Here is a 26,182-nt window from a genome sequence, read left to right on the forward strand (position 1 = left end):
ATTGCAAAGCTGGGAGAAGAAGTTATAGGGGGGATGGCTCAGATTGACCACAAGTTGAAGCAGCTTTGCCGTTAGAAAGGTTAGGGAGAGGTCATCAATCAATAACGGTAACATGTGAGCCTTGTGCTTTCATCCACGCATATTTCTGTTGTTGATTGACGTTAATGATCTCGGACGACAGTACGTAAGTGAGCCTCACAATGCTGGTTTTGATCTGCCATGCTATAGCCGGTTGGCTGAAGCTAGCATTCAGGGCACTAGAGATGACGAACTAGAAACATGACGTGATCGTTTATCCAATGTCGAATGTGTTCGCAGTAGATGGCGTCAGTTTCCTTTTGGTCATAGTATATCTCCCAGGTGAATAATATAGGGAAGGGTTTACTTTCCTCAAACCTAGTCCATATCATTACGCCAATCAGAACGATTTCGGGTAATCAAAACAGCGCGATAATGGTCCGCTATGCGAGACTCACCCTACTAAGATTGTCAACGTGATGGCACCTGTGGAATGGTGGTTTCCTTTGATAGCTTGGTCCGGTGGGATCGTCTACCCATGGGACCTGGTGTTGTCTAACGAAGTCAAATACCGACGAACCAGTGCTCGCCCCTGCAGATCTATGAGGTCCGTAGAAGCGTTGTACATGTGTCGTAGGTCTTCTGGAGGTATATTTCCTCGGGAGACCTGAACCAGGTACAGATGTTTCTTGGAAGTCCTAGGCAGTATCTAGGACTGGTGCTCTGCACGTATGATGGGGTCCGACATGAGATAACAATGCTGGGTCAACCTGAACTGGTGCGGACTCCATGGTCTGCATGGACTGGACATGCCTTACAAAATTCTCTATCCAGAGTTCACTACCATGAAGTCCTGGATAATACGGTCTCTTGAGGGCACCATTCTGGGAAAACCAGTTAGTAGCGCCAGCAGCGCGAACTCAACACAAAGAGTGATCATTTACCAGTTCACACTCAGCCCCTACCTCATACCCAATGCCTGCCTGACGGAGAAAGGCCAGCAACGCCCAGGGGCCAGCTATATAGCTTATCGGGATGAAGGTTGAACCGCTGTAGTGTCCAAACACGATGAACTTGTCACTTTTGATATTAATGAGCTCAGTGGTTGTTGCTATATTAAAAGCGTCAAAATCTCCATGCGCACCCATTAAGCACGTCAGCCCTGCTATATTTGAATATCCAATAATTGTGGTCCATGGCACGTCCCCTCCGAACTTTCATGCTCTCTGTTCTGTAGATTCGTGTAGATGTCGGGTTCCTTCTTTGTATAACTAACATGAATGCACCATGTACAAATATATATATAGATAGGCAACTCCGGTGAATGAAACACCAACAAAGGCAAAAGTCCATCATCACCTGCAGCTACCTACAGAATACCCAGGACACATCTAGGAGGAGGTAGTTTGACTACGGGTGTCGATACATGCGCCGCAAAGTCCTTCCTGAGATAGTCCCTGCTGCAAATACTAGAGACGCCACTCTGCAGCCGGTCTGCAGTAGTTCACCTTGTTAGATAACCGACCTCCCCATAATCGGGAGGAATAGAAAGACTGACAAGATGAAGGGCTTACGTATAGATAGCTGAGGTTCTTATATCTCATCTACGCTGCGTTTTCCTACCCAGCGGTGGTAACCCGGACGAGTCCGGCTCCTCTACTAGGGGTGGCTGCAACTGACACACTTACATTTTTCCCGGAACGGTCTATTATGTAATATCCGAGTTCTTGGCCGATTGGGCTACCCGATAGATCCCGTGACCTGCGCCCTCTGCGATGCCATGCAACCTTTAGGATTAACCGCACTTGTAAGATCCTAGGCTACTAAAATAGGGTTGGGGGCGAAGCAAGGCACTAAAAAAGCTCATGGTATTTTGGCACTGCTTTTCCCTGAGTAGTAGCTATTCTGTACACGTCTGCTTATGGGAAGCGGTGTTGCCTGCGAGTAGAGATAAAATGCATTACTGCTTCCGCTTGATCACGATCCGGTCGAGTAATTGGGCTTTCGCCCATGTTCCATGGCTGGACCCAACGTTCTGGAGGTGGATTTGGGCGGATAGAGCTTTGTGTTTTGACACACCTCTAGCATTCTGGGTAATCTCATGAGCCAACTCGAGTGCATGATTGCCAGAATTTGTAACTTGAAAATACCACTGGCGGCTGGTTTTATGCTTTAACAATGATTTCTGTGTTTTGCCGGGCTTAGGTGAGTATTCGAATACATACAGATTGCTTACGGGCTTCACCCGAGGATTTTGCTCCCTTTAGTCCCACATTTTAGGTCAGGGATTTTACAGTTCATTTTAGTGGTATTATTGATTGTACTCAACATCCCAAGCTCTCTTCACCGTGATACCCTCCTCAGGAGGTTGTCCCTTCTTGAGAGTTGGCAATGGAATTGCGACCGTCGTTTTAGCTTGCGATTGATTCAATGCCGAGTAACGGTGTGGTCCTTCCTCCGTATGACTATCCAGAGCTGAAAAGGGCTGTGTGTCTTCATTGTCGTAGGAGCTCGATTTCAGTATCTTTGTGGCCCACGAAGAAGCCTGAACACGTTTTTGTGGCATAGCCCAAGAGGACGGGTCAGTCGATTGGTTGGTAGCTTGGGTACCAAAGAGGCTTCGTCGAACTGCGAGCCATACAGGACGCAAAGTTGGGAGGCAAGCTTTGATGCAGTCAATATCTGGAGTCATCACGCTCAATAAGGGGATCATCTTACTTACCCGAGACAATTGCCAGGTCAGCCTCGATATTGGCCCATATGGCTTGATTGACCCAGTTCCAACTGAGGTCCGCATCAGTACCTTGGTTCATCACTGAAACAAGTCGCATTATTGAGGCGATGCACACACTGTCCGGTCAGCTGATTATTGGCACCATTCAGAATGTAAGGTCCACATACAAACTGCCCAAAAGAAACATTGACATGATAGCCTTCTTATGGCTTCTCGAGGTGTTGAGCTTCATGATATAAGGCACAGGAAGTACGAGAAGCGTAACATCGATTATGATGTTTGGAATTGAGATCGCAAACAGGAATTTCTGGCTGTCAACATTGCAGGAGGCATCAATTGATTGGTCCCATAATCCTCGAGTAGGTATACATTGCAGCAAGGTGAGCAAAAACTGTAATTGTGAGTCATAATGGACTCCTCATGGGCAGAGTTACAATACTCACCACAGCAATACCCCACATGCAAACCAGTGTGGCGAGTAGGCTAATGGGAATTTTTATATTGGCCCTGTTGAATAGACGCCAGTACAAGGCCAGAATAGAAAACTTGACAAGAACAATGACGCCCGTGTAAGTGAGTTCACAGGAAAATAGTCCAATATATGCGTCCTTCGTAGCGTTTGGTCCGAAGGTTTGAATATGCCTTCCCAGAGCACGAGGTATCCCTACATCTGTTAACACCCAACACCTCCATGATACCAATCGGATCTTGTCTTACACCACAGTAATGAAGCTGTGAGGCCGGTGCCGCAAGCCTAATCAACTATATTAGAGACATCCTATCGGCAGCAGGGGTGTACAGTACGTACCAATGAGGCTAGTATCAGCCAGTCGTCAAGCCATAAGCCCGCAGTATTTTTCCAGCGACACCAGAATCGAAGGCTGACACAGAGAACGGCGATGAAGAAAGGTATTGTCGAAGAGGCATACAAATTAGGTTGCCGGGACTCGGAAAGGTCTGCAGAGGGCAGAGATTGAGACATGATAATTACAAGGGGTGTGAGTTTGTTATGTGCACACAGGTACTCCTGCAAGAACTCAAACCCTCCCCGTGGAGACGAAAGTGTAGACAGTGCATACCGTGAGAAAAATCCTTTACTACGTGTACTGAGTACTCGGACAATATAATATAAAGTTCAGTGAACAGACGGGTGGGCCACTGCTTGCCGTTTCCGCCCCTTCACATGTTGCAACTGGGGCTGGGGCCAAAGTATTGGAAAGGTACTTTTTAAATTAATAGCCGATGATAGCGAGTCGAAATATGGTGATAAGGATACGTGGTTGTTTGCCTCATCGAACCTCGGCTGGCACCGGTCTGTGGTTAACCCTTCACAGATTCAATAACTGGACAGGCCCGGGCACTGCTCATTGGTGGGCTTTTCCCCGGGAGACCGACTTCCTGGACATTACCACTATGTACCATTGCGCCTGCCTGCAATCTAACCATCAAGCAATGCACGTTCTGCAGAAAGACATTGCAGAGTGGGGAAGGGTGGATGCGTGGACGATCCGTGGGCTGTGTGCACCTGCTGCTTTCTGCCTCCCTGCATGATCCTACGTACCGTTGGGCCTTTTCCCCCTGTTGGTCTGGTTCAGCCCCTAGCCAATTCTCCATTCAGGAGAAATAGAGAATATTCATTGACTGGCTGTGCGTGCACGGGGTAATTGCTTGCTTTGGATCGCCGATGTACGTGCGTCTCATTTGACCCTCTCTGCAGTGGGTCTATTAGCCTTTTAGTATATATCCGCAACCTTGACGACCTCATAGTAGATATGTCAGAGAGACAAACAGGGTGGTGCGTATAAGTGCTGCAACCTGGGGCCAAAATTTTGGTATATTGTCTTCAATCCAAGGCGCTCTTCAAGGTTTCGGCCCGCTTCAACGGCAAAGATCCCCACCATCTGGCCAGGATAAATCAGTATGGCATGATCAGCGAAAGGCCTTCCCGATCTGCGAGCAGAGTTCCAATGTTTTACAATGTATTTCCGCCCCCAAAACAGCCAAGAATCATCTGCTACTAGCGTGCGGCAAACTGCAGCTCCACTCTTTTTTCCCACAACCAGTGTCTCCTATTTCGAGACGAGTTATTCTTTCCTTCCGCTGCCTGTAGATCGAACCACTATATTCCACGGTTCCGAGGTCTAAGTACTTTTCTAGTGATTGATCCCCACCCAATAGGGATAAACCAATCGAGAACCCAATTTTTTTTATCTTGCATTTTGTTATATTTTATTCATTTTTTTTTCTCGCGCTGGATCAATTTCCCAGCGTCAATCAGCAGACTAAATTTATTCGCCCCCACGTTCTGCCGTGGACACCGGAGTTAAACCATTACTGTATCTGGGTAAAGCCTTGTTGGCTCCACCCCTGTCAGTGTGAGGCCACTGAGGCGAGGCGAGGGGCTCTTCTGACCTACTGAGATAAGCATAGTGTATGCAACTACCACTTAGGCCCCACCAGCAGGTACAAGTGCTAACTGCTAGACTAATACACGGATTATTCCTTACATGTATTGACTATTTCGTACCTACTTTGGTACTACGTAGATATGCGCCTGTCATAATTTGCGGGTGGGGTACAGCACCTCCTCCGTTGGACGAGCGTGCTCAGCCTAGGCCAACTAGGCTTACTCTCGTAGTTGGCGGTTGCAACCTGATGTGCGGCTGATTCCAGAGGGCAGGGGGGAATTTAATGCATTTGGCGAAGTTAGTTATCCTCAGTCCATGACAAATACATACCTCTAAATCTGCTACTCCACCTTCTTTACCTTACTACTCCTGGCAGCAGTCCGGGCTTCCTTTTTTAATTTCTTCTCTTCCCTTCCATAATACTCAACATAACGAAGTCGCAACCCGTTCCCAACCCGGAATCCCACCCAATATGTCGTCGGCAAACCTCCCGATCATTGTCATTGTTCCAGGTGCATTTGGCACACCTGAAGGCTTCGATAAACTGCTACCGTATCTGACCGAAGCTGGATACACCACACATCCAGGGTCATACCCCAGTTGCAACCCCTCCGATCCGACCCAAGTGTCCTCTTCCCAGGATATCGCGCACCTGCGTAACAATGTACTCCTCCCTCTTTTGAATCAGAATGGAAGAGATGTTGTCATCATCGCACACTCATACGGGGGTGTTGTTGCCGGTGGCGCAGCAAAAGAACTTGCAAAGGAAACCAGAGTAGCCCAAGGTCAATCGACTGGCGTTGTTGGCCTTATTTACGTGGTGGGCAATATCACGCTTGAGGGGGAATCCCTCTTCCAGGCGGTAGGCGGCGCTTACCCTCCTTTCATCAAAGTCGATAAGGTATGGTGTAACCTGCATAACTGCTGTCATAACGATCGAGTATTAATGATTTTGTTCCTAGCCATCCCAGGGCCTTGCTGTCATCGAACCGGCAATGGACGTGCTGTACAATGACTGCGACCGTGCCCTGCAGCCGGAATTAGATACGCTAATGCAGCCACATGCACTCCGCGCTTTTGAAACTCCCGCCACCGCCCCGGCCTGGGCGGAGAGTGCATTCGATGGTAGAAGGGCGTATGTACGTACCCTGGATGACTGTTGCAACCCTGCATTGTTGCAGGACATATGGCTGGAGAAGTCCAAGGTTGAATGGGAAGTTGTGGATTTTAAGACCGGCCACATGCCATTCGTGAGCCAACCTCAGGCGCTGGCAGAACAAATTACCAATTTTATCGATGGTTTTATTGCGAAGTAGATAGATCAATACGGAGTCCAAAGCATGGTGTAGAACTCCCAATACACACCATTCGATTTGGCTTGATTTATCTATCATTAGCCACTGACATCATCGCAATGTAATACAGGCTGGTCAACCCCAAAGGTCTATTGGCAACAATAGCGGTGGTGGTGACAGTAGTGACATTGCGGTATAAGGTCAAATGTCTCGGGACACTCAGTTACCGGAAATTCTAACAGTGCTAGCTCGCAGAAGATTTAAGCTACTGATACATGATATCTAAATATATATAGACCGATGATATATTCTTTGTCCATCTCTATTCAGACAGTAGTTGCCCTTCGATTGTTGCCAAGGCTGAGATCTCAGACTTTAAATGTCAAGAATTACATTTCTTGAAATATAATGTTATACATCACTTAATCCCGAATACCCGTCATATATATTGTTTCATATGGAAAGTAGACGTACTTGATGAGTCAGTCTCAAACATTAGATACGAGGATTTTTGGACGACGGTCCAGTTACATTATGTATTTTGAATGCAACTGTTCTGAAGAAAGCTTATCTCATGATGGTACCTATATAACCACATGCAAAGAGAATGAAAACTGGTGTGAATAAGGCGATGGTCCTGAGACATTCGGAACCCAGCATCGTAGTATTTAGGCATAGACCCCTTTAGAGCAAGCTTCCAGCCTTTAATACATGCTATTAAGCGTTTAACATATCATGAAGAAAAAAGACAAGTGAGTGTGCCATAGCAGGCGAGAGAATTGGTAATGTAATATTCTAGCATCCTAGCGTACACAATTCGTATAACGGGTATAGACATTCAGCACATCAACACCACCTAGTGCTCTATGGTATCAACCTTCTTCGTCACCCAGACCAGCTTTGGGACCATTATAGAAGCGCCATTCAAGGTCTCCATCATAGCGTTGTGCTCCAGACTTTTCGATGCCTCCGGGGTCTTAAGTGCGTTTTCTGCAAACTCTTTCCATGTGCTCACATATCTGTATGAATGTTAGGTATTGTCATAGAAGACTTAGTTTTGTTCTCGGTTATAGCTTACACATCATTCCAGAACCGAGCATTTCCAAGTCCGTACTCATAAGTATACAGCATTGAGCCAGTATATCCATTTTCATCCATAATTCGCGTCAGGTCATATTTCCAGCTGCGTAAGAGGTTAGTTCGCATCAGATCTTCCAACTATCTCTTTTCGGTACACTTACGTGTCATGGCCTTTAAGCTGAGAGAAGAGTTCATCAAGATTAGATGCTGAAGTCCCAGGCACGGTTTTGATAGAGCACCCAATGGTGTCAACTTCATCCCACTGAAGGTAGCCGCCGGGTTCTGAACCCGTAGATTGTCAGCCTAGCCATGAAAATGGAAATGAAGCACATACTCAGCAGTTTCTTCAAGTTTGCTAGAATCGGCCTGGGGTCGTTATTCTTGACAACGACAGTAATCAGACGAACATGTACAACATCAAAGTAGCCTATGAACTCATCCGGCACTTCTTCAAAAACGTTCCAGACATGCATGTGTATATTTGCGGGTAGCCATGGCTTAGGGCCAACTTGGTCCAGGCTAATATCGAAGCCATGGAGATCAACGGACGGTGGTTTTCCACGAGCAAAATCCTGAAGCCAGATACTGAAACAATTAGTTATGAGAACTTCGAAGCTTGGTAGATCAATTTACCCGTTGCCAGTAGCAATATCAGCGACTTTCAAGTCCGCAGCCCGAGTATCAATATCGGGATGAACCAGGAACCCAAGTAACTCTTTCCAAAGGTAATGCTGTGCAGTAAGTCTAGTTTACTATTAGGAAAATACCTATTGAAATTGTCTTCTCTAGACTAACCGAGTGTTTGCGTTACAATCACGCATCAATGCATAAGGATCCTTAGCCTTCACAGTTGTCCCGTTCCAGCTTTCAACTGTTGGTAGCTGGGGTGCATTGTCATTCTTTGGGATCCTCATTATGGAAATCTGATCGGTGTATAATAAAACAATTGTAATGATCTGGTTGTAGTCCGAGTGATGGATTTCAGAGGAAACCAGCTGGTCCAGCAGCCAGCCTTTATAATAAAATGAGAATGCTGTGATGTAGAAAAAGTACTTTTCAGTAACTTCTGGCATAATACAGATGCCTACTAGCGCGCAAACTGCACACTAACTGTATCATAGAATGACTATCATATTTACATACAAGAAACACCAAGTGAAGCCTGACATCCACGAAGGCAAGGCAGATTCAGGATACTGTGGAGCTTTGAACGTCCAAAAATGTGCTAAAATGCCTGTTCCAGGTATCAATACATTTTAAGCATATACAAGAATGCGGACGGTACAGTGTTCCGTGCATGCTGTGGCCATTTGTAGATCTTTTTCCCCCAGCACAGCGGGGCAATTATGGAGCACACTTCTTAGCAACGGAACGATATGATTCGACCCCAATCCTTGTTATGGACAGTTACAAAATGGACCCCACTCCGAGGTTGGCTGCTTGCCACCCTGCTTATTATGGAGCGTTATAAATGGCCCCGATGGTTGGTTAGTTTGCCTGTTTGGCCCCCTCTTTGTCATAGGACGGCATAAATGGCCCCAACGGTTGAGTCGGCACCTCGGGCCCACCGGAAAAACTATGCCAACGCTTCATTGTTTAGTGAGGTAATTTCTTCATTATATCCAAACAGAACCACCGGCTTCAGGGGCAGTTGTAATAGCTGTATATGTAATGACTGATATTTTTCTAGCGATGATGGCTGGCTTTCCTGGTGGACCTAGCCAAGGGACTTCCACCGTCACCCCCGGAATGCCCGGCAATGACTTAAAGGAGCACCGAAACCACGAGCCACTGAGCAAAGACGGTCTTATACCATGATTGGTTGGTAAAGATTGTCAGAATCATTAGTGGGCCTTAAGAGGTCTTTTCGTCTATTCCGACTTTCGGAAAAACATTGTATGATGACGGTGAACAGAATCGCTGATACACATGTAATACATTCACCACAGGTGGGCCGATACATCCCTCTAAAGATCCTTTCGCTTGAGTATCAGACAGGTATTGGCCTGGTGACACTGGCTCCTCCCGGGTGGGAGGGAGACACACTTCATTCAGTGAATTGAAGGATTGGTGAGTCGAACAGGATCTGGGTGCACCGCAGACAGTAGGATCTTAAAGCAAGCTAAGTTCTCCAAAATATAATTTACCTTATTCACAAGAGCACCTATGGACGGCATGGCGCGAGGAGATACACTATCTTTAAATTGAGAATGGTAAATATACGCTTATAAGATCAAAGGGGTAGTTGGTATTAAATAAGCTGTCTGATAATAGACAAAAACACCTTGTGGGTTTTATTTCAGTGTGCCTATGGGTTATTTCCTACCTCTATTCCGCTGCCGAACTCTATTATAACATATAATTTGCTTTCCTACTCTAGGTGAGGATTGCCCATCACTGATCGTGGTCTCCATAATGCCTGACTTTGGCCACAGTAGTGTTATAGCGTAGGTGAGCTTATTAACTAGTCACTGCATGATTGCACACGACCATGCCAGAGCACAAGTGAGAACATCTGATGATTATTTCGCGGAAGCTATATATCCTCACAAAATGGATAGGGGGAGCCAGGTAGGCTTTTTATAGCTTATATATGGCGTACACACCATCTGCAAGTAGTCCGTTGTGGCAAACCCTCTCTCCTACTTCATGTATCTTGGGTGAAGTCTATTCCTGCTAGATCTTACAGAATTCTCATTACTCTCAATGACATAGCAAACGGGAGGTATTAGTTTTAAGATACCCGGAATTCTTTCCGGTACATATGAGAGAATAGCAGTATGTGATTCTTTCCACCGGTCTGATAACTTATGTAAAATTATTAAAAAATCTTCCGGCGACTATAATTACGAATTACTTGGAGAGCCATATATTCAGCTCTCTTGTAATGGGATCTATATTGTATGTAATAAGTGAATTTAAAGTGATGATATGGTCGAAAAGTAAGTCACGGCGTGGACTCCCAAATTATTGATCCTGAATACATGTCTATAATAGATGTTAACGGATATATCATGCTCACAAATAGATTTGAGCCCACCGCAAGCTCTGATTATTAAAATTCATTTTACGACGTTCCTAAGCAACGGGCGAATACCCATTGCTCACTCGCGCGATTTCCAGAGACATTCAAATTAGCTACGGATTATTTTCAGTTGCTAGCGCCTGACGCCGTGAGGTGAAGGCGGGATCATGATATGGAATCTTGCCCAGCGAAACAATACGGTTCCCCTGACGTTTACCCGTATAATCGCTGTTCTCATTAGTCCCTGCTTCCTAAAATGTCTAACAGCATCACTCACTATGTGGTGGTATGAAATACCGACCAACTATATTGTCTTTGGTTAGACTCTGTGTTCATATATAATGGCGGGAACATGCACTTACTTGTCCTAGATAGCTATGTCATTGACACCTCATTTGAATCTTGAAGGTCATGATTTTCACTAATTAGTTGATGAACTGTAGTTGGTAAGATCAAGTCCCGTTACTCAAGTCTTACTAGCGGAGGATACTCTTACAGTACTGTTTTAGAAACTGACATTCGCGCTTGCTGACTCCTTCAATCCAGCCATGCTCTACTTGACCAGCTGCACCGAAAAGGCTCTTCCAGCCAGTGACTGGGTTTGTACGAACCACAGGACTAAAAAATTAGCATTTATCACACTCCAGCAATTCAACACATACTGACGGGCCTTAAAGTCAAGGCTTGTATTCTCTGGAGCGCCGCGGTCTCCTGCCAAGTGTTCAATACCATGCTCCTCGGCAGTATTTGCGTAATGTGGCTGCGATGCGTCAGATGTACCCAGTGATAGATATGATCTCCATTTAAGTCATACGTGGTAATGGACAGCTGTCAAGCCGTCGGCAAGCCTTTGCATAGGAGGTGAAAGCCAGTCGTATACCTCATACCCAGATGCCCAGAGTGTATCACCACCTACCACATCCTCCGGGACATGCGTAATGTTGAGAATGCAATAGTCTCTGGTAACCCTCTCAAATGTGGTGCTGTAATTTCCAGTGCTAGGAATGTGCCATATGTTTGGGTTGTACCTACGCACTCAGCATGCCAGCCTTCACTAGCCAAACGATCCTCAAATCGAAAATTGTAATACCTGCGACTGACCTGCAGGATTGTCAGTTTCAGCGTTATCTGGCAGGAATATAGTATATTTCAGAGGAGATAACGGTTATCTCATTATCTAGCTTTCCATGCTCATTGACGGCAATATTTCCACCATTACTGTAGATTAATATTTAAATTTATAAGAGTTTTTAATTAGAACCAGAATCATATCAACTTTAATAAGTTTTCAATATTATATATATATATATATGATATTACGACTTATAGAGCGTCTGATACTTCGGGATTTTATAATTATTATTATATTAATGTGATAGAATAACCTAGCTATCGGGAGTAAAGTCATCGGGATGACGCATTATAGTGGTTATGGGAGTTGTGAGGTCATTGATAGCGGTTCTACTCATCCCCGTCACCTATAAGGTGCCGATACCTTTGCAGGAGACTACTGATCCCTCAAGGATCAGTCTATTTTGTGGATATAAACCACCTTTGTCATTATTAAATAAATCTATAGTGTTTAGTGGTTGATTCCTTACCTAGTCGACAGGCCTTCTACCCTGACAAGTAGATCCTATCACAAATAGTACTGTTTTTGTAATTACTGCTATTAGTATAAAATAAATTATTTTAAAACTTTTATAAAAAAGGCACCACGTCTTATTCAGAATTATTTCTTATAATGAAATATTAGTTATATTTGTCATAGAATATTTATAAAAAATCTAAAATAGGAAATTAGATATCAAAATAATAGAGATAATAATAGGGTCAAGGGACAATAGTCCTAATCAGGAACTAGATGTCAAAATAATAAAGATAAAGTAATGGATTGAGGTAAATACAATTGACAAAGTTGTTAAATGGAAGCAATCTTGCTTGCTTGCTTATTTGCTTACTTGGAAGGCTTGCTTTGAACATTTTCAGACAGTGAGTGAAAGGCTCTATTTATATTTGATTCACTGCTTGCAGTGAATGAATCATTGACTAGAGTCATGAATCATTAATTTTGATCAGAAGACAAAAAGGTGGGGTAAAAAGTATGATAAAAGCAGGGTAATTTATAGTGAATATAAAAGACGGGGCGAGAGAGCAGGGTAATTGGCAGTAATAGAGATTAATTAATTACAATAATGTAAGAAATATAAGAATTCATATGTAAAAGGATCAGAATCATGATTTTTATTAAAGTAAGTCCAATCTGCTCTGCTTGGGTTAGAAATTCAATGTCATTTTATATGGAGCACATGACTGATCTGGGCTTTTTATGAAAGAGATTATTCTTTGATAATCATATCAAAGTTTGATTAGTAAGGAAAGATGAATTCCAGCCGACAAAAGATAATAATGAATATTTAATACTAATTATCATACTATAGTAATTATAACGAAGAATATTATAACCGTCTTAAATATCTAGATAAAATAAATATCTAGTTTCTTTATATATATCTTAATTGTTTCGTACTGAATTGCTTCTAACTAAATGATTCTTTGTATCTTTAGTAGGCAGAGCAGTAAATTATTTGAAGTATTAGGGACTGCCGTGCTGGCTCATTGTTGCGCCACTTCGTTGTCCGATTACGTAATAACCCAAGCTCAGGCTAGGCCGAGCTGCCACGGTCCTTTCCCTCCGGTCGGACCAGGAATTGGGGCCAAAGACAGCGTGACCTGTTGTCAATGCTATAGACATGTTTTCCGTGTCTGGCAGATTAGAAGCCGAAAGTCCATATCTCATATGAGTATACTTGGTACACAAGGTTCTACACCGCATTCGCCTTTTTGCTCTCCGACCAGGTAAAAGCCTCTTCCCTCAGCGCAGACTTAGCGCAGTAAGTCGTGATAACTGCCCAGGTACCAGCCCAAATCCATGGAATGGTCCATCCTATCAAACACAGTGTGGTCAGTGTTCACCCACTTAACGAGAGAGCAATAGACATATAGGCAATGAAAAGAACTAATCATGAACTTACCCAGCCCAAAAGCAAACGTCTTGCTCCCAACCGAAGCAAGTACACATATGAGAATAATGCCCATAATAAGCCCGCCAAATCCCCAAAACCAATTGAGATCCTCCATCAGGCGCTGAAACCGTTTGCTGGCAGCATACCTCTCCATCAGGGCTGAGCGGTATGCGGTGCCGCGGCCTCCATCCACCGCAACGATATCTTCGATGATGACCAAGATGCCGGGACGGAAGACTGAACCTGCGGGCATGGAGGAGACTGGGAACGGTTGCCGTACGCGAAGCTTTGCCAGGATTCCGACGATGACCAGGGTTAGGCCAACTTGCACGAGCAAAATAGACGGCGGCAGAGCGGTCATTCGGACACTAGGAGGGTCTCGTGTCAAGCCGATCACGATGATGAGTGTGACGAGCACAAAGCCTAGAAGATAGTTCCAGTGGAAGAAGTCTAACTTTATATTGGAAGAAGACACATGTTAGCACAAACCTTGTTATTTCATCCAAAGGAGGAAAATAAAAAACACGAAGTGACTAAGATCAAATGATTCAAGTAAACCAGTAGAGAGAGGGAGAGCATACATTCCAACGACTTTCCGATGTGAGGGGTCGGCAATTCGATGTCAGCTTGAGTAAGCGCCACGTTCGTAAACCCAAGGAATATAAAGTCGATGCTCCGAGAATGGCGCTAGATACACTCAAGGCTGATAGTTCGATCGTGTTAGTCTTATCTGACCAAATATAGGCCGGACCGGCTTGAAGTCCGAGATGGGGTACGAACCAATCTTGAGGGATAGACCCGCTCCCCAGTATAAACTTGGATAGAGCACCAGTGGTGCTATGCAGGACGTGAGTAGAATAATCCCCCACTGCAAGCATATATGTCCTTTGTGCTCGCGGAGATTGAGCGGCAAGGGAGGGGGGCCATCAGTTCCCGCCAGCTGATAGTTGGCTTGCATGACCATGTTTGACATTTCACTCCTGTCTGAAAGAATAGTTGAGTTATCGAAAAGGGATGTTGAAGAAAAGGGGACCAAGTTTCAAGGCGTGGCATATAGACTCGGTTTTATATGTTTTCGATATTGAGACCACAGTAAGCATACACCTTCAGTCCTGATTTTTAGGTTAGAATTTCTGACACAATTGATCAATCAGCCTTGTCAGACAACGTTGAATGTCTGACCCATTCCAGCTGAGCTCTTCAGCCCCGGATTACTGGATATCCAGAGGCATTGAGCTCGCATAAACAATACCCGATCGGGATACAATCCGCGCATTGACCCACAGGGCCGTAACAACCATCGCGACTCAGCCTCATCTGCCTCCCTTGTGCCCAGATACCTAGATACTGAACTGTCAAAACTATTCGTAAGGCTGATTGCTTCAGAACAAGCTGGAGGGTCCTGGTGGGATTGTTTAGGTCGCACGGGTTTCCCTATGCGTCCAAGCACCGGCACGCTAATCTCGATTGGGAATCAACGTGCGCTTGGTGGTTGACGGATCGGCATCAATGCGCCCCATCTGCAAGGGAATGATGGATAGGGGACCAGTGGAGTCAGCGCCGCTAAGCCTCGTGCTAGCCGATTTCTTAGATGAAGCAAGCGAGATGTGGGATCTACTGACAGTCACAAGTCCTCAGCAGGGGCCACGAGACTATGGCTGAAAGTTTAATTATGCTAATAGCAAGCATAAAAAAATGGCTAAGCCCGTTACATCCAAACGTGTCATTGGTCATTGATTCGGATGTCATTGGGGTACATGAAGAAAAGAGCAGGTAAGGAATGTTTTGCTGGATGAGGGAGGCGTTAAGTTGTCGGTCGTAACTAGGTCTAAAAGAACTACAGTAATGGGCTTTTTCAAGCATAGCTTGTATGAAGTGAGACCACGAAATTTAGGGGAAATGGTCTACGGTCCTAGTTTTAGAGATATTTCTGTGATCTTCCTGACATAAGATCTCAGGCTGTGATCAGGGTCATTATATGTTATAGTTTCATTAGTCTGTGATTCGGCTTGTCCAGTGACCTGCTGAACATCGCCCTATATTACCACCCAATCGTAAGATTATTTCATATACATCGTAGACCAATTAGTTCACCCATCCCTTGCTAATCATTGTTCTTTTCATCGAAGTAGATACATGAACCCGCGATCAATGCTATATCCACCCCCGACGCCACAATCACATTGTAGGTGTCTTGGCCAAAGAAAATATAACAAGTGGTAAACCACCTCCTGGTAATACAAGTGACTTGTTCTTCTGTATTTTCATTAATAATTCGGGTCCGACAATTGTTCTAGTTTCTGGTTATTACTAATGCCACTTGATTGCTGTGCCGGTCAGTACAGGTAGCCGTGGCTTTTGATCCAATGACTATAGCGGTTAGTAATGATCCTTGACTGTAGTTACATGGTAGGACTTACATTTGTGACTGCTCTTGACCTCGTATATTTAATTCCCCTCAGGATCCTCCATTAAACAGGTGGTATGCAGGTGCATGTGTTCCTTGTGAATATTAAATAAATGGTTGTGCTCCATGTCTTCAACATTCTTACAACCAGAAACTGAGAAGATATTACCAGTTACTTTTAAAAGTAGTACTCCTTCCCCAAGCTTAATATCAAAGCTATCCGTGGAGAAAGAGAATATCTTTTCCTTCAGGACTATGGCCTGGGGCTCCGAGGTAATGAAATGCTCAAACAGCGCAACAGGCTGGGACACTGTATTGAGATAGTGTGGATGATGCATGATGAATATTAGGCTTGGTTCAAGAAGATAGGAAGGAGGGTGAATCTGAGAAATTTAAACACACCGGCATACTTATAAGCATAACTAAACATTATAATCCTTGATCCCAGCCTCGCAGCGTACGCAAGGCTGTCCTGAATTAAGCGTATCCTTCTGGGGCCGAGATACTAACCCGATTTAGTTGCGTCCTGCGATTAGTTCATCTCCGGGGAGGTCGGTGACAATGTCTACGTCGCCCTCCACCAGCTCTTCGGTGCTAACCGCGGCGGAGCTGGCCGAGTGGTCGCAGTCCCTCAAGCCGGTGGTGTTAGGTCTCAGTATCACCATGTTGGTGCTTGGCAATATGGGCGTGATGCTATGTATCTGGGCCCAATGGTGTATTCAGAAGCGTCCCATGCCGGAGGACTATTTGCTAGTCATGGCTGTTGTATGTTTTCATTTATCCTTGCCCGCCACTCGGCATATACAAACTCAACTAAGCTTACTGACCATTCTTCTCGGCCTTTTAGCTCTTTGCCAATGTGGTCTCAATTGCCATAATTGTCGCAGTGCATTATGGACTGGGATACCACCTCTTCCGGGTTGAATCTGAAGATCCGTCGGGCATGAAGTGGATCTTCCTGTGTTTGTGGTTCACAGCCGCCTTTAATGGGTCCTTGATGCTGGCTATCAAGATTACCCTGCTCTTCTACTACTGGTGGCTGTTTATTGTGCAGCAGATCTGGCTGCGCATCTTCTGGTGGATAAACATGATATACGCAGTGCTGTAGGGTATCAGCTTGACCATTATATATATATTCTTGTGTGTGCCCGTCAGCTATTACTGGGAGCGCTTCAACCTGCAGTCAACCGTGCATGGTAGCTGCTATAATTCTACCACTGCTGACAGTCTGTTGCTGATTCTGGACCTGGTCTCCGATATCGCGATTCTGGTACTATTTATTGCTATTATTACTATTCTGCAAATGCTGCTTGCCTGCAAAATGGGGCTCATGATTATATTTTCAGTTGGATTCCTGTAAATCCCTTTCTTCCATGGCTAAATCCCACTTTGTATCTATCTATAGAACTGATTCAACACTGCAGTACTATTGTATCCGTGATTACCCGCGTTGTTGTTCTCTACAAGTCTATGAGCCTGTACTCAGACTTTTCCTATGTGGCCGCGCTCTTCGAGCTGCTGGACATGATCCAGCTCAACATAGTTATTATATGCGCAACTGCGGTGCCCATCACCTCGGGCTTCCGTGTCGCCTTCAGCAAAAAGCATCGCCGAGACAAGGACTGGACGGCCGGAGGTGCAAGCAGGAATATATACTATTATAGCCATGCCTCAGCAGCAGCACGGGCCGCATGCTTGCGACTCGAGGATGAAGCCGGCAGCAGCACTAAACGGCTGTATATGGGACACTTTACCACCAGCTGCGCCTCCAAGGACCCGGAAGATCGGACACCGGGGGGAGGCGTGGTGTCAGCGAATGGGATTATGGTGAAGATGGATGTGGATATCCGGTAGTATGAAGTAGTAGATACTGTACAAGCACATCAGGTACTAAGGCAGTAGAAATCATATTTAAATATATACACCATAATAGTAGCATACTAACCATGAAATTGGCTCTCCAGTCCCACTTCTCATTCATACTAGTAACGTAACTCCCGGCCGCGCCGGCCACCCGCCCGCACCGGCCACCCACCTACTACACACCCAACGCGTTCCTACATACAAACACTCTCCTCCTTCTCTTCTCCTCTACTTGAAGCTATTCAACCACTAACCATGCTACTATTACAGTCTAAAGTATCAAAAGATATAGCTGAGCAGGAGAACAGGATTCTGCTTATTATTAAGATTCTAAAGAAGTATTAAATTAACAGTATTTATAGTACTGTATACTTTTTTGCTGTCCCACGCTCTACTTTATAAGATTGACTACGCGGCACTTTATTTGTTTAAGAGACTTCTAATAATACTCAGAAATTGACTTCTAATGAAGAAGAATACTTTATATAATAGATTTTATTATTAGATTAATATAAAGCACCTCCCTGACTCTCTTAAGTACAAGACATGGCTAATATTCTACTCTCTAAAAGAGGTGGTTCTAAACCCTAAAGTATTAGTCACAGAAGAAATCAGTATTCAAATCTCTGTAATAAGTAATAATATGTAGGCTTTGCTAATAATAATGTTGTTTGAATAGCTTCATTCTTGCTTGCGTTGGGTGTATAGTAGGTGGGTGGCCGGTGCGGGCGGGTGGCCGGCGCGGCCGGGAGTTACGTTACTACTAGTTATAGTAGTCATCATCTCCATTCCCACTCAAGGAAAAGTTCCTACTCCACCCTCGTTGCACACCACCAAATAATTCTGGCATTATCATCCATAAACCTTGCCTTATTCCTCATATTAGTCGTCGTCTCCCCAACCTCCAACTCCGCCTGCACATCCCACCTACTCCCCGTCTTCTCCCCAATATCCCTCCACATACGCTCAAAACTCGCCACATCATGCCGATAATGCAGCATCGTCTTCTCCGTCAACCCAGTCAAATCATACACGCCCGCCACTGTACTCCCCATCTGTCTCCCACAAACCACCATCCCAACCTCCCCCCTGGTCAACCCAATCAACCGCTCCACACCACGGAGCTGCCCCTCATAATCCCAGAAATGCAGCAACGAGCCCGCCCAAATAATATCAATCTTCCCCCTCATCTTCGCCACAATCTCGGTCTTCTCCCATTCCTCGTCCGACACACCTAGATCCGCGCCCACGAACGTAGCAGGGAACGTCTCCGCATTATCACGGAACAGCCTGTACCCCAGCTCGAAGAACCCAGCTTCTAGATCAAAGCCGTATAACTGGGATGGCGGGATCGAGGCGGCGTAGACTAGATGTCGGAGCTCTTGACCGACGCAGCAGCCTGCATCGAGGAAGCCATTTGCCGGGGAGGCGCGCAGGCGGGCGAGCACATGGTCGTAAAAGGGAAGGCGGGAGAGGTGGCAGCTTAGGAAGCGCATTTGGCCGATACAGGGGTAAGGAAAGATTTGGAAGGCTTCATCTCGCTGTTCACACAAGTGGTTTCAGTTAGAGTTGGGGGGAGGGGGGGGAAGGTGTAACACTTGGGAAAGGGGAAAATAGTCTTGAGGGAGGGAACTTACCAGGGCTAAGACATGGGAAATGACTTCTTCAGGCGCGAGCCCGCTGTAACTCTCCAGCATGGATTGCGCGGCGGGGTCAATGGCCGTGACGCTGGTTTGGTACCAGGCTGGTTTGGTGGTAATGGTGGTGTCAGTAGTGGACATGATGATGGCTGAGGGAATTGTCTCGGCAGGAGGAGTCAGTATTAGGGGTTTGATGGGAGGGGTTAGAGAGTGAATTGGGATATTAAGCCATTAGAGTTTGATTATAGGGAGTGCTTTGTTAATTAAAACCCAGAAATTCTAATGTCAATTGCATTTCCCCCCTCTCCTCCCCTCCCCACGGCCTGTCCTATCTGTCCTGCAGCATCGGCGGGGGGGGGGGGGGGGGGCCGCTTAAATAGTGGTACTGTGCTACTCCACTTGTCTTGTATGGTAAGGCATGTATGCAAGGAACATGGAATCTTTAACTCCTGTAGTTGACCTGCCCAACCACCTGACTGATTTGTAGAGATTGAGACAATGCTACATACAGCTTTGCTGAAGAACTAATAACATATTAATATGAAAAAAAAAAAAAAAAAAGAGAGAAAAGAAAAGAAAAGAAAAAAAGAAAACAGGTGACTCTGCTGGCCAGGAATGAGTCTTTCTCTCGAAGGATGCACAGCCGGAAAGAGGAGTAATCAAGAAATTGTTTAGGAAAAGAAAAAAATCAACAATGCTCACATGGCACCCAAGACCAAGAGGGGTACCTAAACTAGTGCTGACACGAGCATTTAGCGTATAAAGCTTAGCCCTATATAGTACTGTACGTAGCTTGCTAATGCACACACCACCACTCCAAGAAAAAAACGATCCAACTCCGTCCAGCGCGCCACCCGTCGGATGCCCGTCAGCAAAGCCAACCGAATCCAAACTCTTCCGCGCTGCATCAGACTAGTTACTAGTTACTCCGTACTACGGAAGCAAACCAGACCATCCCTGCTTTTAATCAGCGCTACTCGTATCAGGCTATCAGCAATCATTCATCCAGACCACCTCCACAACCGCCAACGCGCTCCCCTCCACCCGCCGGACCCTAACCCACCGGAATCGCTCATCCGCCTCCTGCAGCAACCCGCGCCACTGCGCCTCGTCCCTCTCGCGCGCATTGAGCAACTGCAGCATATTCTCTAGTAGGCAAATCTTCACAACGGGACAACAGTGAAATGATGTCTGACAAGTTCAAGATTAGTATCATTCGATAGCGCTAGAACCAAGGAATACAGTGATATAATTCTCAGTCTTCTAATCAATTGTTCTATTGAATTATAAGTATTCGAAGACGGCAGTATTCACTTCCAAATATAATTAATGCATGTAACAGAAATTCAATCGGGTTAGCACATGTAACAGAAATTTAAATCGGGTTAGTACTCTTTTTCAGGGACATTAAGCCCAATTGAGTCTATTAAGTATTATAATAATAAATATTACAATAATAAGCGTTACTCTAATAAGTGTTATAAAAATAAGTGTTATTCCAATAAGTATTTTATATAATAATATGCTAATATCTTTAATATAGATTCTCAGAGGTCCTATCTATCCTATATACTAGATAACTCAAATTATATATATTTATTGGTCAGTATTATTTACTGAGTCTAAATTATATACTTTTAAGAAGTTTTGCTTTCTAGTAGGCAAATCCTCACAACAGGACAACAGCGAAATGATGTCCGACAAGTTTAAGATTAGTATTATCCGATAATGCTGGAAACAGAGAATACAGTAATATAACTCTCAGTCTTCTAATCAACTGTTCTGTTGAGTTATAAGTATTTAAAGATAGCAGTATTCACTTTTAAATATAATTAATATATATAACAGAAATTTAATCAGGTTAGCGCATGTAATCAAAATTTAAATCAGATTAATATCTTTTTTCAGAGACACTAAGCCCAATTAAATCTATTAAGTATTATAATAATAAATATTATAATAATAAGCATTACTCTAATAAGCATTATAATAATAAATATTATAATAATAAGCATTATCCCAATAAGTATTTTATAAAATAATATATTAATAACTTTAATATAGATCCTCCGAGTTCTATATATTCTATATACTAGAAAATTTAAATCATATATATTCATTACTTAGTATTATTTATTATATCTAAATTATATACTTTCAAGAAATTTTACTTATTATAAAAATATTAATATATAGTAATCTGTGCACTTGCCTACAGTCAGTTATAAGAAAAGAGAGATTACATAATAATTTAATTAATAAATTATAAAAATAATAATATTATAAAAATAAAATAGAAAATCTTAAATATAATATTATATTAATATTTTGAACCTCTGTGATCCCACCGTGCGAGCAGATAATAGAGGGGAATAATATTATAATTAATAATTTTATTATAATTTTTATAATTAGATAGTATTCTTTCTGCAGAGAATAAATAATTAAGTAGATAATAATATTTTTATAATACTAGAAGTTTTTTATTTATTTAGTATATTTTATTAGTTTATCTCTCTGCGGGGCTGCTGAGCTTATATTTTAATAATTATTTTCAAACTTCCACGATTTCAGCAGGGAGTAAATAGTTGTTACGGACCCCTGCTAGTTAATCTACTAGTAAGGCGGACTCGCCAGGCAGAAAGCGCCGATAAGGGCAGCGCTCGGGCAAAGCCAAGTTGTTATTTAGTACAATTCCCGATTACCTTTACGACGCCCAGAACGGCCACGCATCACGTGATCACGGTATACACACGGATCTATGGTATATGGTATACCATCCCGGTCTACAACTACCATGGCGGTATACGACAGACCTAATGGTATATGATATGGTATACGGAGGATAGGATATATAAGGACACTCCTTCATGTACTTAGTTAGTTCTGTTCTTCGTGCTCAATAACACTGTCTTTAAGTAACCATACATTTGGAAGCTTAGCGATAGAACACTCGTCCGCACTTACTTACGGATAGCTGCGCGGCACTATCTGGCCTTACTTCTCTTCTCGTGTCCAAGACCAGTTGTCCTTAGATAGTCATCAGCCTGATACTTCCTCGACCCAGTTCGACGGTACGTATACCAGTGAAGCTAAGCTAACCGGGACAGAGAAGCGATCCTAGGGTTTGACACATTGAGCACCAGTCAGTACGAGTGTTCACCAGTTATAACCATCCATCATGTCGACTACTTCAAGTTCACCGCGCACTCCGCAGCAGGGCTCCAGTGCCCAAGGAGGAGGGCAACAGCAAGGCCCGACGACGCAGGAATTGATGGGTATGGTTAGTCAGTTGCAAGAAAGCATCACTGCCCTGGAGCAACGGAACCAGTTACTCGAAGGTCGATTGGCAGTCAAGTCTGTCAAAGTCAGACCACCGGAACCGTTCGACGGCAATCGATCAAAGCTTAGGGCTTTCTTGACCCAGTTAGACTTGTACCTCAACATGAACAAAGAAAAGCTCAAGAATGAGGTTGACAAAATCTTCTTCGCGTCCACCTATCTAACCGGAACGGCGTTCAATTGGTTCGAGCCGTTCATCCGCGATTATCAGGAAAAGCCGGCAAAGGATCAGGACGACGATACCAAACGAATCTTCTCTAGCTATGCCAGGTTCAAGGAACACCTCGAACAGACATTCGGAGACATCGACGCAGCACGAAACGCTGAACGAAAACTATGGCGACTCAAGCAGACGGGATCGGCATCCAAGTATGCCTCCGAATTCTTGCAAGTCATCAGTCACTTGGACTGGGATGAAGACGCCTACGTCGCACGATTTGAAGAAGGACTCAAGATGGAGATCCAAGAAAAACTCATCTGGCAAGAACGACCGGACACATTGCAGCAAATGATCGCAGCGGCGGTCAAGATCGACAATAAATTGTACGAGTACAACACAAAACGAAAGGAAGGCCGATGGACCAGTGGGTCTATGCCTCGACGAAACAACCAACAGGGCTACCGAGCCAATGATAGACGGCCAGCACAGCCTAGAAGCCTGGGATACGAGGATCCCTACGGACCAAAACCAATGGAGCTGGATGCAACGCAGCATCAGACTCGACGAAATGGAGTCTCCAAGGAGGAGCTCGAAAGGCGCAAAAAGGACCGCTTATGCTTTAACTGCGGCAAGGCAGGTCACCAGTCGAAGGACTGCAAGCAGAAACGGCAACAGCCTCAGAAGCAGCTGAGGGCCACAGACGAAGATCGGTCAGAACCAAATGAAGAGGCCAGAGGAGCCTACGATACCACTGGGGTTAGACCAGCAGGAGGTTGGATCAAATCCGCAGTACAGATACGAAGTAGCAAGGAGCTACGCGCCACACAACAAGGACGACTGCTAGTGCCAGTAAGCAGAACGTACCAGAACCGGTTGAGGCAACAGGCCGACACGGATGAGCCAACAGCACCAACAGAACCGCAAGAAATCCACCGACTATCCGAACCATTCGATTGGCCCACGGGAGTCGACGATAGTAATGAGCCAGCTCTAGAGGACGAATACCCCGATATAGTTTGGGACGAGTTCGACCCTTTGGACGAAGAGTACGGTACTCAGTTGAATGGCCTTGAACCCAGCAAGGAGAGACTCAGTGAGATACCCGATACCCCGGAAAAACCCCCATCAGACATCAATGAATCATGCCCCATGCGATGGGATGAAAATAAAGAGAACCAGGAAGATGACGAAGGTGACGTCTCTTATTGGTTGGACCGCATCATGAAGGAGTTTAAGGAAAATCCAGCGCGATTTTGCCCAGAACTCAAAGAAGTCATGCAACACTGTCCACATTGGGACCTGAGATGTTGGGAAACGCGAAACGAGGATTGGGGACAACACCTACAGAGATGTTCCCGTCATCCGGAATTTTGCCCAACATGTGGACGAGATAACACGGACTATCACCACCACCTGTTCAAAGTCAGCCGCAAGGTACAGGTGGCCGGGACAGATCCGAGATGCGATCACAGAAACTGCATGTGTATACATTTCAAAGGAAACAAGGGACACTGGAAACACGACGAACTCCCTTGGATTGTGTGCTACACGGATATGTGCTCCACACATCATGACCAGAAGTACATCGCGACATATCGACCACAAGTACCAGAAGTGGTAGAAGCCAGGAAGGATCACTGTCCATGCACCAATTTCGGATGTTCATGCATAGGGTATAGACGACACCCGCACCACAAAGCAATGCACTGGATAACCTGCTTCGACAATCAGTGTATGACGCATTACGCAGCGAAAATAGAAAACTCGAAATTTCCGCAGAAACACCCAAGCCAACCAGAACCAAAGTGGCCAGAACAGCAATTAGCGGCCACCGAGTCAGGGAAGCATTTGAAGGTTCAAGCAACCGTGCTAGGACAACCAGCTCAAGTGCTAGTTGACTCTGGCGCAACCGGAAACTTCATGAACCCGCAATTCATGCAGCAACTTGGGATACTCGGAAAACAGAAAGCGAAACCAGAAGCGATTACCGGACTGAACGGGGAGAACCTGGGAACTCTCGCGTTAACAGTCGAGTCAGGGACCGTACCTATGACTATAATGGACCACTTCGAACACATAGATTTCGACGTGACACCATTGGGACGGTATGACATCGTGTTAGGGATTCCATGGCTCAGGGATCATAACCCACAGATCAATTGGAAGACTGAGGGTCTTCAATTCACCAATTGTGACTGCCCAAGACGACACCAGCAAGGACCAGGTATGGGGTCTGGATCCGTACGGCCCGCTAGCCAGCAAGAGACTGGGGCGAGAACTAAGCAACCTATGGGGAGGTTGAGAACACCACGGAAGCCTAACGCGCCAGGCACCGGAGGAAACTCAGAGGAAAGTGGTACCTCGAGTATTGTCGCACAAGTAATAGCAGCAACCAAGCCAGCACAACGAGATTGGCTCAGGGAACTACCGGGATGGGCACCGGCAACAACCGAAGAATACTGCGAGTATAATACTGACAGCACCGACCCGAGGAGCGAGTCACAGGTGCAGGAACACAGGAACGACAGCACAAGGACCGGGACTCAGGAGCGAGGACCTAGGTCCAGCGACACAGGTCAAAGGACTCAGAGCGAGTGGAGACCCAAGCGCAGCGACACAGAGCCAACGGGGACTCAGGAAGGGTGGAGACTCGAGAGCAATGACACAAGAACAAAAGATTCACAAGAACTCCTAGCTGTGACCAAGAGCGACCCGTGCGTCCCGCCACAGTACGAAAGGTTCAGGGATCTGTTCGAACAACCGGAGAAGCCTGAATTACCTCAGCACGGAAAGCATGACCACACTATTCCTATTGAGGAAGGGAAGTCACCAGTGTGTAGAAAGATTTACCCGATGTCCGAAAAGGAATCGCAGGCGCTACGAGAATACATCGACGACCAATTAGCGAAAGGCAACATCAGACCGTCAAAGTCACCCGCAGGACATGGGGTCCTATTCGTACCAAAGAAAGACGGCAGCCTACGACTATGCGTGGATTACCGACCACTCAATGCAATCACGATCAAGGATCGGCACCCTTTACCCTTGATCTCGGAAATCCAAGATAAGATACGAGGGACAAAGTGGTTTACCAAACTCGACATCACCGATGCGTATTATCGTATACGTATTGCGGAAGGTGAAGAATGGAAACCGCATTCAGAACGAAGTATGGACATTACGA

The 26,182-nt window shown here is 45.1% G+C and overlaps 8 protein-coding genes across 8 annotated transcripts; 2 read left to right on the forward strand and 6 right to left on the reverse strand.

The window, feature by feature from the left end:
• Positions 1 to 2,329: 2,329 nt before the first annotated feature.
• Positions 2,330 to 3,815, reverse strand: BO83DRAFT_373370 (uncharacterized protein; the record flags this gene model as incomplete). The annotated part of the gene is made up of 6 exons (XM_025530035.1): positions 3,561 to 3,815; positions 3,470 to 3,506; positions 3,196 to 3,416; positions 2,920 to 3,143; positions 2,741 to 2,868; positions 2,330 to 2,682 (listed from the first exon to the last, which is right to left on the reverse strand). The coding sequence occupies exons 1-6, from the start codon at positions 3,732 to 3,734 to the stop codon at positions 2,330 to 2,332; spliced, it is 1,137 nt and encodes a 378-aa protein (XP_025381987.1). The 5' UTR covers positions 3,735 to 3,815.
• A 1,711-nt stretch (positions 3,816 to 5,526) lies between these two features.
• Positions 5,527 to 6,769, forward strand: BO83DRAFT_373372 (esterase/lipase family protein). The gene is made up of 2 exons (XM_025530036.1): positions 5,527 to 6,061; positions 6,123 to 6,769. The coding sequence occupies exons 1-2, from the start codon at positions 5,633 to 5,635 to the stop codon at positions 6,474 to 6,476; spliced, it is 783 nt and encodes a 260-aa protein (XP_025381988.1). The 5' UTR covers positions 5,527 to 5,632; the 3' UTR covers positions 6,477 to 6,769.
• Positions 6,770 to 7,311: 542 nt separating this feature from the next.
• BO83DRAFT_327018 (class I SAM-dependent methyltransferase) lies at positions 7,312 to 8,449 on the reverse strand (the record flags this gene model as incomplete). Its single annotated transcript, XM_025528066.1, has 6 exons — positions 7,312 to 7,474; positions 7,534 to 7,638; positions 7,697 to 7,817; positions 7,870 to 8,120; positions 8,169 to 8,279; positions 8,331 to 8,449. 6 exons carry the CDS (start codon positions 8,447 to 8,449, stop codon positions 7,312 to 7,314), a joined length of 870 nt encoding a protein of 289 aa, XP_025381989.1.
• A 2,224-nt stretch (positions 8,450 to 10,673) lies between these two features.
• BO83DRAFT_326986 (TauD/TfdA dioxygenase family protein) lies at positions 10,674 to 11,774 on the reverse strand (the record flags this gene model as incomplete). The annotated part of the gene is made up of 8 exons (XM_025528063.1): positions 10,674 to 10,788; positions 10,838 to 10,873; positions 10,949 to 10,997; positions 11,057 to 11,178; positions 11,223 to 11,320; positions 11,375 to 11,543; positions 11,597 to 11,688; positions 11,724 to 11,774. Coding segments are annotated over 8 exons (732 nt in total), but the record flags the coding sequence as incomplete, so codon positions are not given.
• A 1,611-nt stretch (positions 11,775 to 13,385) lies between these two features.
• On the reverse strand, positions 13,386 to 14,550 carry BO83DRAFT_326939 (uncharacterized protein; the record flags this gene model as incomplete). Its single annotated transcript, XM_025528061.1, has 4 exons — positions 13,386 to 13,507; positions 13,596 to 14,040; positions 14,168 to 14,289; positions 14,367 to 14,550. 4 exons carry the CDS (start codon positions 14,548 to 14,550, stop codon positions 13,386 to 13,388), a joined length of 873 nt encoding a protein of 290 aa, XP_025381991.1.
• Positions 14,551 to 15,690: 1,140 nt separating this feature from the next.
• On the reverse strand, positions 15,691 to 16,331 carry BO83DRAFT_404233 (uncharacterized protein; the record flags this gene model as incomplete). Its single annotated transcript, XM_025533691.1, has 3 exons — positions 15,691 to 15,879; positions 15,907 to 15,956; positions 16,064 to 16,331. The coding sequence occupies 3 exons, from the start codon at positions 16,329 to 16,331 to the stop codon at positions 15,691 to 15,693; spliced, it is 507 nt and encodes a 168-aa protein (XP_025381992.1).
• A 223-nt stretch (positions 16,332 to 16,554) lies between these two features.
• On the forward strand, positions 16,555 to 17,847 carry BO83DRAFT_404234 (uncharacterized protein; the record flags this gene model as incomplete). Its single annotated transcript, XM_025533692.1, has 4 exons — positions 16,555 to 16,758; positions 16,841 to 17,097; positions 17,149 to 17,349; positions 17,418 to 17,847. 4 exons carry the CDS (start codon positions 16,555 to 16,557, stop codon positions 17,845 to 17,847), a joined length of 1,092 nt encoding a protein of 363 aa, XP_025381993.1.
• A 633-nt stretch (positions 17,848 to 18,480) lies between these two features.
• On the reverse strand, positions 18,481 to 19,814 carry BO83DRAFT_383688 (uncharacterized protein). Its single transcript, XM_025532527.1, has 2 exons — positions 19,494 to 19,814; positions 18,481 to 19,397 (listed from the first exon to the last, which is right to left on the reverse strand). The coding sequence occupies exons 1-2, from the start codon at positions 19,635 to 19,637 to the stop codon at positions 18,666 to 18,668; spliced, it is 876 nt and encodes a 291-aa protein (XP_025381994.1). The 5' UTR covers positions 19,638 to 19,814; the 3' UTR covers positions 18,481 to 18,665.
• Positions 19,815 to 26,182: the final 6,368 nt, after the last annotated feature.

The sequence above is a fragment of the Aspergillus eucalypticola genome (genome assembly GCF_003184535.1).
Source record: "Aspergillus eucalypticola CBS 122712 chromosome Unknown BO83scaffold_51, whole genome shotgun sequence".
Classification (NCBI taxonomy): domain Eukaryota; kingdom Fungi; phylum Ascomycota; class Eurotiomycetes; order Eurotiales; family Aspergillaceae; genus Aspergillus; species Aspergillus eucalypticola.